This window comes from Mchenga conophoros, linkage group LG11 (assembly GCF_057382185.1).
Source record: "Mchenga conophoros isolate Kocher_MC1m ecotype Shallow Benthic linkage group LG11, M_conophoros_male_GT1.1, whole genome shotgun sequence".
Lineage (NCBI taxonomy): Eukaryota > Metazoa > Chordata > Actinopteri > Cichliformes > Cichlidae > Mchenga > Mchenga conophoros.
Window position 1 is genome coordinate 25,232,637 of NC_140536.1, and position 9,894 is coordinate 25,242,530.

A 9,894-nucleotide genomic window follows, 5' to 3' on the forward strand; every position below is an offset into this window, starting at 1 on the left:
TGCACCTAAACAAAGACAATTTTGGGAATGTGGCCGACAGGGAAGCTATTGAGACACCGTTATGTCCACTAAAGATTCAGTCTTCTCTATAGAGAGGTTAAAGCCAACAGCTCAAGCATAAACAAGAGTATAGCCCAATTTCCAGTTGAACCACATATTTTTTTTAAACTGCAGACAAGTTTCAACAAAAATCTACTCTATCTAGACTTGCCTGTAAACGTTTGCCCTGCACCAGTGCAGGCATAATGGTGGAGCCTTGAATTACTTCACTTTATGTGCTTAAATTGCTGACCAGTTTTAACATGTTAACTGTTGATGATGTTTTGGAGACATAGCAAGTGGCTGCACCTCTCTTTCTCTCCACGACAGGAAATTGTAAACTAAAATTAGGACTCCAATAGGAATACTAGGAATCTGAATATTTGTCCTCTGACAACAAATATTACGCAATTGTGTGTGCTGTGCTCCCAGGAATAGACTCCTAGAGTCCCACATTTCCATAAAAACAGCCTTTTTAAAAATATAGAAATATGTTTGTGTTATTACAAGTGACGCAGTAATAGAGGAAATTAAATCGTCTAGATGATGTTGAGTTCACCTGCAGTTTAATTATAAAACTATGAATTTGCAATGAGAAAGTACAGTGAGCAGAGACATGCAGCTGGTCTCCTCTGAGTCCTCATGTCAGCAGCATGTTGTCCATTGTCCTTGATATTGCAGACAGTTGTCTTTTTGTTACGACATGGTGTAAACTCCACAACACTTATTTGTTGGTAGATTTAAAACTTTGGTAAAGAAATTGTGCTTAGAGAAGATCGCTTATTTATTATTTGTCTCCGATCCCAGTTAAACGATGTGTCATTAATTTGTTGATTGTTTTAAGCCAACTTTTATTTTGGCATTTAAACAAACTGATCTCAGCTTATAATTTAAATCACTGTGACAAATGAAATTCATTAAGCCAACTGACCTATGGAAAAAAAACAACAATAAATTAAATTTTAAAAAAATCTAATCTATGTCTAAACCCAACGATACAAAGCACACAGGCACACACACAAAACAACAACAACAAAAACACAGATCCTATGTCTCTTGTTTTCTCACACTGTATTTCACTTCCTCATCATCTCCTGTTTTCTCCAAAGTCCATTTTCACCTCTTCCAGTACGCTCACAGCTCAGCTTACAGAGTCCCACACCTTCAGCTTCCACTCAGGGTCTCAGGGTACAGACTACAGCATCCCTGGGTGTCTGCGATGTGAGCAAGTAGTCAGTCGGTGGGAAGATCGCGCATGCTCTCTGTGGACTATCTATGTAAGCTGGCTCTGAGATCCACTGCTTTTCATTTTCTTTTTTATTTAAATTTAAATTTTCAAAGTTGCCAAAGGGAATACTAATTACAGTATTTAATATAAATGTAGCGATACATGTACATGTACTGTATCTGTACAGATAAAAATAAAGGGCAGGGTGCGACATTAAATTAAAATCCACATATACAAGGAGGGCGGGAAACACAGGTAAGATATATTTTATCTCATACGTCGAATTCATTGGGGAAAATAAATGCACTATAACTTAATAATACTGTAGATGCATGTTTGCTATTAGACATTTAATATTAGCTTGAAACTCAGGGAACCTGATCAGACTTACATTCTCCTTACTGTAAATCATTACAGAAATATCTGAAATATCTCACAAACAACAGGAGGGTTAGTGTTAAAAAAACAAAATCATGCCCAAGATATGCATTCACAGGAGTATCAGGAGCACCAACGAAGCTTGCTCCCCCCTTACTAAACAAATAAATAACCAGCTAGCACTAAGTAGACATTTTTCGAGGCAGTATCTCAAAATTTCGACATATCTCTCTAGTAAATAAAGTTTTATGGCTTTTGGATAGTTAAAAAAGCAAAAAACAAAAAAGCTTCCTTATTAATGAGCGCTTTTTATCCGTGCAGTCACGTGCCAAATGGGTGTGCTACAAGTGTAGATCAGAACACATCCAATGAATTCTGGATTTTTAACCTTCAGGTAGTGTCCTTTAGTGCAGGGCTAAACTTTCCACTGCACATTTTATGGTGACGCACCCACAGAGTAAGGAAATCGGCTACTGATTAGATCTTTGTTATTTCCTGAATTACAAAGCTCAACAAAACTCGACAAATCTAACAATTGTCTGAGCTGATAAAAAATGAAGGAAAGTTGCTTATTGTGAACAGAATAATGACTGTATGTGTCAAGCTGTGATGCTCACTTATTAAAATAGGTCATAAGTGTTATACAGCTCACAGAGTGAACAGCAGGCAAACTCAATTATCAATCAAGGAATCAATGGTGTCACAGGGTTAACATCCACCTGTGATTGTTGGCACAGAGGCACAGTGGTACGCCCCTGTCATCCTGTCTCACATTATTGTCTGAAGGTGATGTTGACATGGATTTGGCACAAACTTTTCATGGAATTTGTTTTTTCCTGCAATGTCTTTAATCTCATAAATTTTATGACGTAATTTGTTGCTGTTAGTGGGAAATGATGAATCTGTGTACAGAAATAACTGGAACTCAGGAAGTATGTAAACACAAAAGAGGATCCCCAGTTAAACTGGGCCCTATACTACGAAACAAGTTCAAACTATCTAAGATATCTTTCCATTCTCTGATTCACTTCACCTAAATTGGGATAAACAGCCACACATCAGCATGCTAAGTCATCCCAGGGTTTCCCCGGTCCATTCATGGACAAGGAGTGGTTTTGGCAGCATCTGGTCAATCTAAGAGGGACATGTCACGGGTCATATGACTTCACAGGAAAATGTCTTGGTGGTAGGTAGTAGGTCTCATATTTTAGGATTGTATATTAATGCTTATAGAACAATATAGAAAATTGATGTAAAATTGTTTGCTGCTAAAAGAAGAAAATTAAGAAAAAAAATTGGTAGAGGAATGTATATTTTAAAATTGTGCTGATTCTTATTTCATACACTGTTATCACGATTAACCTTTGCATATTTCATCTTTCCTGTTTTCTGTTATCTGACCTGAACATGTGCATGCTGTTTCGGACCAGAATATTGTCAAGAAAACAACACGCAGTATTGCAGAGGCAACAATTAAAACTAAAACTTCTTGAGAAGGTAAAGAAAGGGGCTCCTTCAGATTTTTCCAAAGGTGTGGCCATATGGGGGCCACTAAAAGGATTCGGGTGGCACGCTAAAAGCGGAATTACAAGTTTTATTATGCTGTTGTCAAATATAGGTTACTTGAAAAATACGACAAAAAAGAGAGAAAGAAAAGCAAATTGGGCCCCCCCCTCCCCGCGGTCCCCCACTTGGAGGCACCCCTGGGTACAGCAATGCTCTCTTTTCACAAAAAATACCAAGATAAAAGTTAAATAGAAAGTAGTCTGAATATCTTCGACGTCTTGTTGATAAATCTCTTTTTCTTTCATTTTCTTCTCTTCTGAATTACTCGAGTAATGAAATCATCTGCTAAAGTATTGAGTCTCTGGTCTCGTTTAAGGGTGGACTTTGAATGCAGATTAGATGCAAGGGTGGCCCAAATCTCTGCAGAATGCCTCCCACAGAATATCAGAAGCACTGGATCTGCATCACAAGGAAATCTCTCATTACCAGTTGTTTCATCCTGTTAGACAGTTTTGTGTCGTCATCTTTTCAGTCTTATCACAGTTTTCCTTCCGTTATCTCATTTATCTTGTATTTTTGCTTTTTGCAGACAGTGGAGATTTACAGCAACTGGTTACGTGTCTGGTATGAGAGCTGCCTACAGATGATGATGTTCCAGTTGAATGACACAAAACTCCTTGCTTTTATGGGCTGATTCACCATAAGAGACTTAGACAAGAGCAGTTGTGTCTGTCACCTTATTATAAAAGCTTGCATAAAATGCAGCTTTCTTTTATTTTCCCAGGAGTGATAAGCTTCTTAAAATATATATGTCGCCCAAGGTAAAGTTTTCATGCTGGGTTAATGTTGAATTGTGTTTACTTTATGGTTAAACGTGAGTACAGCCATTCATTCCCTTCACAGCAGTCAATAAACATTTAAAACTTCTTTAGTTTGCATTATCAGTAACAATGTATAACTTATGATAGCAATTTACACAACTAGCTAAAGCCAGACATTGAGTTGCGTGAGTTTTAACAAAACAAAAATGTTAACGTTTCAACTTTAATACACTTAAAAAGGCAGAATGTGCCACACGGAAAACATAAATAGAGAAGGCGAGCAGCAGAAAATGTTAACCTCACCTCCCTAGTTATAATTATGAGAATAATTGCATGGTTTATAAACATGCCTAAACTAAACTTCTGTGGATTCGTATTGGGAAATGCAACTGTCTAGAGCTATTATAAAAAAATCCACAATCCAGCAAACAAAGTTTCCATACCTGATACACTGCATTAAGTAATCGATCTTGCAATCTTAATCTTTATGTGGTGTATTTTTTGTGCATTGTATGTTTTTGAAATTGGGCCCTGCATGCAGGAGAGTGGACTCATATAATGCAAAATCTACAGGACATATCCAAGATGTACATACAGCAGCATAAAACATAACAAAACAATGTACAACACGTATTTGAACATTGTACAACACGCTTGGAGTTCTTTCAATCAATGTTGTTTTTTGTAAACAAAAACGTAATTTTGCACGTACACAGTAAGAGTTCACTTGCATTAAACTGCTGGCATGCGTCTGCAGGAGCTGTTTCTAGAACAAAATGAACAGTTCAGATAAAGAAAAAAAATCACGCTGTGCACGTAGCCAGACTGTGTGCGATCATGGGTGTGGGGCATGGCTCAAGTGCAATCTCACATACAGCCACATATTGGTTATGTCTGCCGTCACTCAAGGAATATGAGGCGGTGACAACTGGTCACGGATCGAGAAATCCACCCAATAGATTCCGTGCTTTCCGCTGTCAATCTACTTGCTCGTCCCCGATTGGCTAAGTTTACAGTGGGCGGGGTTTAAAGTGTTTGTTGTTGTTTTCGTTGAACAGAATAAGTAGAGCGGTCGACATCTTTGACAGCGATAGCCGTCTCGTGCGTGATCGTGCGTTTTTTTATTAGCATTTAAAAAGAATTCTGGTTATTTTTGGGGGGGAAATTTGAAAGCCCAGAGCATCACTGGAGTATATCTTTTTTTCTGACCTGTTTTGACTAAAACTTGTTTTAAAGGTATGTGAGCAGTCAGTCTTGATACGTTAGCTGCCGTTACTAGCATTACATAGCATCGTATCGGATTTCTCTCACTGTAATTACGATCGGCCTTTACATGCTAGACTTGGAGGCACTTGGACTTGAATGATTTTAAGGGTTTGGTTGTTTTATGGTTGCTTAACATACGGGAAGCGAGCTTAGTCCGGTGCTGTTGTGAGAAATGACGTGGCCTAACTTCATAATGACCCCAACCTACGTGAACCCACAAACGGGTGTAACCATGATCACAACGGTACATCTGTACAATCTGCACAATCTCTACACTGATAAAAATCAGTCAAGGAAATGTCATACATTATTTTTGTCCATCAGGAGCAACCTGACTGAACCTAAAATGCGTTTTAAGTCTAATTGTCATGGTCGTGCCCTGTTTTAGTAGAGTTAATGAACATGTAAATATTGTTTTGTTTCCTAAAAATAAATCTAATCAAAATAAAATAAAAAATTAGCCCATCATAACTTTGCAGAGCTGACTGTGAGGTCTGCAAAGTTTGACAAAAATAAAAATACATTTCCCGTTCCAAAAACGGCAATGGGTATTGTGCTGTTGACAGATAGATTTAAGGTACAATTTTGTGTTGTTTTTATTTTAATGGAAAACTCTAACCCTGCTTACAAAAATATGCAATGTACACAATGTCCATAATGTCCACAATTCCTAATACGACCTTTGCAAAACTCTTGACCTAAAGATGGATTGATATTAAACAATGATGCACTCTTCCAGCTGTCATCATCACTTGTTAACTGAATGCACTGGGCACTGAAGTCAGTCCACCAGTGTGCTTTCTCCTTTGTCTACTGCATAAATATAGCTATTGTGAGAAACTTCATGTTTCCCTGTGTATGGTTTCAGATGGGCAGTCAGTACCAGCGCTCAGTACCACTAGAAGTGAGGAGAGCAGAGGGAGAGAGAGTTCGGGCCAAGCATCCCGACAAGATACCGGTGAGTACAACAACAGTGACTTTTTCCCAGTAGACTTGATTAATTTTTATAAATTTATACACGGACAACAAAGTGCCTTAACAAGTTTAGCAATTTACTCTTGAAAATTATGCACAGCTAATTTAAGGTGGACTTTCTATGGTCATTTTAAGCATTTTTTTTTTTTTAAATTCTTGGGCTCTATTAGAGTATCTTCGGTTAAAAAAAGATCTTTGTTTGTCTTCTACTGGACCTCAGTTCATCATCTCTCTAAAGCAACTGTTGTAGCCACTCTCCCTTTAAGACAACTTTCATCTGATTGGCTGGCACTTTAAAGTGGCACTTTTGCCTCTCAGGGATTATTTGGACATCTGCTGACCTCAATATTTGGAACTTTGGCCATGTTTAATGTGAGCACCCACCATTGTAACAGTATATATGTGACAGAAAGCAAATAAAAGTGTAATAGATCTACTTCATAGGTTTGTAATAAAAAAAAAATGACAACAACATTATTATTCTTTAAGACTCATTTTAATTGGTGGTATGTAGACTGCTGTTTTATATATATATATATATAAATGATAAATGATTTTTTTCTTGTTTATATTCAGGTACTTGTTCTCTGTGCCTTTGTTTGTTAATGATTGCTTTTTGTTTCGGGGTGTGTTTTTGCAGATCATTGTTGAGAGGTCCCCGAGGTCACGAGCTCCTGAACTGGACAAGAAGAAATACTTAGTACCCTCCGATTTAACAGGTGAAACGACATTACAGATATTTTGAAACCAAAGGAAAAATTAAAAAGTGAATGATTGAAGAGTATTTGTAAGCAGGACGTGTTATATTTTAACAGGGCCTGACAAACTATGCAATGTCAAAGCTGTTTTCAAATTACTTTAAGCCAGTGTCAACTTTGCTCTTCTGGTTTTGGTGATCAGCCAACACAGGACTAAACAGCAAATATCTGCTCTATCCACACAAGCCAACCGTATCTCCTATGATGTACTTTCCAAAGCTTTTGGACCAGACAGGATGTCCCTAATAAGTTAAAAGCTTTTGCGGGCATCTTTTTAAACATATTTAGAGATTTTCAAGTGTCAGTGGAGGAGCAGCACAGCAGGAGGCCATTCACTTTGATTAAAACAAAACTAACCACCTCCCATTACCAGTTTTAATGCATTTTTATGTAAATCAAAAGTGAATAAAAAGTACTATTTACATATATATGTAACTGTACATACTCATAATTTCAAACGAAATTCTGCTATTACTGCAACCCTCTCGCAGTACCTTCCCTGTCAACCAGGGGGCACCAGCCACACTTTGGGAATCATAGGTTTGTTTGATAATAACTCGGTAAAATTACAGAGAGCTCTCCAGTTCTCCTTTATTGGTCTCTTTAATCTATTGGTAGTTCTCTTAACTTTACAGAAGTTTTGTTTTACGGTAACTGGTTGAGTCACAGACTGATCTGTGACTTGTCATGATCAGTTTTTTCCTCCTTTCTCATCTTACATGAAGTGAAACTCCTGTGTCTGCTATACACTGACCATCCACTCCTTTATCTCCTTCCCCTTTTTTTAGTCGGCCAGTTGTGCTTCCTAATCCGTCAGCGTGTGTCTTTGAGACCAGAGGAGGCGCTCTTCTTCTTTGTCAACAACTCTCTTCCCCCATCCAGCTCCCCTCTTTCTGCAGTATATGAGGTAAACATTTCAGTGCACGCACGCACAGACTCACAACAACAGTTATCCACATTTAGAGATTGCTTTCCTTTTCCAAAACAAAAAATGCAAAAAACACTACACTGTGGAATAGTCTTGAGTAGCCCCTCATTTCTTTATATTTTTCTAGGAAAATGGAAAATAGGTGCAGAAATGTATTGAAACAGGCACAAACCGGGAATGTTTTTAATAGATCCAACTAAAGAAATTAAAATTGGTTCTCTGCTAATTTGTCTGGTATGTATAGACACAACACTGGTTCATCCCTTGAGTTCGGTGCCTTTTTAATGCTTGAATAATTTGAAGGTCCATGTTAAGTGGCTTAAAAAGTAGGAAAAAGCTTTAAAAAGTTGCTGCTCTGGGCATAACATACTGAATTTGTCTTCACATTCTGAAACTCTTTTGGCAGATCTGCTTAGGCAGCAGTGTTACTTCGCTTTTTCTAATCCTATTAATACGCGCCTAACAGAAAGTAAACAGAAGTAAGGATGAGCTAAGTGATATTTTATCATCCGAAAAGTGATGCCAAAATCAGAATATATAGAAAAGAGAAGTGAACATCTTGATACAGTTGAGGGTTTGATTAGCTCTAAAGGTAACGTGTAAATGAAGACACATTTTTTTCCCATTCTTTTTACACTTCGTCAGAGAAGGAAGTTAGATAAATTGCTGACTTGTTTTATTTCACATCCAAAATAAACTTCTGTTTTTCATTGTTGTTGTGTGTCTCCAAGTTCACAAACTTTTCATGCTCATTTGTGGATTATTCCCTGCTATTTTAATGTGTTCAGGAGCACCATGAAGAGGACCTGTTTCTCTACATGACCTACAGTAATGAGAGCGTGTACGGTGCATGAGGACGAACGAAAGACTCAAGCAAGCAAGAGAGCAAATGAGAAGAGTGATATGGGCTGAAGAAAGAATTGGGGCTGTTTCGAAATGCTTCACATCCACCTTTTATTCTCTATAATAGTAGCTTTGATAAGTAACTACTGTGCATGGTGGAAGAAAAGCTTTGTATAAAACAATGTGGTGCTGGCATGGTTTTAACTTTCGACAGTATTTTAAGGGGAGAAGGATGGGTAAGTCATGTTGATTTCCTTACTCAGTAAACAAAAACACAGGAAGGTTTGAAAGCACGAATTCTTTGTAAGAAGTGGAACTTATTGCAATTATGTTGAGAGAGCTCTTTTTTTCCTCACTTACCTGTATTTAATGCAAATAGTACTTTTGTTTTTGTAAATTATCATAAACTTTTGTGGAAAAAAAAAAAGCCATCCATTGTGTGCGTTCTTTCCTTATTTGTTTGCCACTGAACGGCTAACGTGAAGTACCCCTGAGCAAGGTACCGTCCCTACACATTGCTCCCCAGGCGCCTGATTGGTGGCTGCCCACTGCTTCACTAAGTGAATGGGTTAAATGCAGAGAGAGTAATCCCCACGGGGATCAATAAAGTGAATATTATTAGTATTTATAATAATAATAATATGTGTGTGTGTGTGTGTATGTATATATATATATATATATATATATATATATATATATATATAAAAAAAACAGCAGTCTACATACCACCAGACGCTAATGTTAGATCAGCGCTTGTCTACCTGCATCCTGCATGAGTCAATCTCCGAACAGCAACGGGCGTGTCCAGAGGAGTACACATTGTTGCGGGGACATCAACAAAGCATGCTTAAGAACTGTGCTGCCTAAATTTGTTCAACATGTGAAATGCCCTACGAGAGGGAACAAAACTTTGGACCATGTTTACTCAATTATTAACCAAGCCTACAGATCTGTTCCCCTCCCCCACCTGAGCATGTCTGACCACCTCTCTCTGCTCATTGTCCTGGCATACACACCACTCAGGAAAAGGACAAAGGGCACCAACCAAACTATCAACACCTTTTTTAGGAAGCTCTGGCTCAGCTGCAGGACTGTTTTGCCTTCACAGAGTGGAGTGTCTTCGAACATGTCGACCTAGAGACTCGCACTGCT

At 38.0% G+C, this 9,894-nt stretch overlaps 1 protein-coding gene across 1 annotated transcript; it reads left to right on the forward strand.

Moving 5' to 3' along the window:
* The first annotated feature begins 5,012 nt into the window (after nt 1–5,012).
* LOC146564215 (gamma-aminobutyric acid receptor-associated protein-like 1) lies at nt 5,013–9,075 on the forward strand. The gene is made up of 5 exons (XM_085291822.1): nt 5,013–5,208; nt 6,107–6,196; nt 6,854–6,932; nt 7,760–7,878; nt 8,688–9,075. Exons 2-5 carry the CDS (start codon nt 6,107–6,109, stop codon nt 8,751–8,753), a joined length of 354 nt encoding a protein of 117 aa, XP_085147948.1. The 5' UTR covers nt 5,013–5,208; the 3' UTR covers nt 8,754–9,075.
* Nucleotides 9,076–9,894: the final 819 nt, after the last annotated feature.

Coding starts and splice junctions, on each gene's coding strand:
- LOC146564215 (XM_085291822.1), top strand. CDS start 6,107: ATGGGCAGTCAGTACCAGCGCTCAGTACCACTAGAAGTGAGGAGAGCA. Junction 6,933..7,759: donor AGTACCCTCCGATTTAACAG/GTGAAACGACAT, acceptor CCCTTTTTTTAG/TCGGCCAGTTGTGCTTCCTA. Junction 7,879..8,687: donor CTCTTTCTGCAGTATATGAG/GTAAACATTTCA, acceptor TAATGTGTTCAG/GAGCACCATGAAGAGGACCT.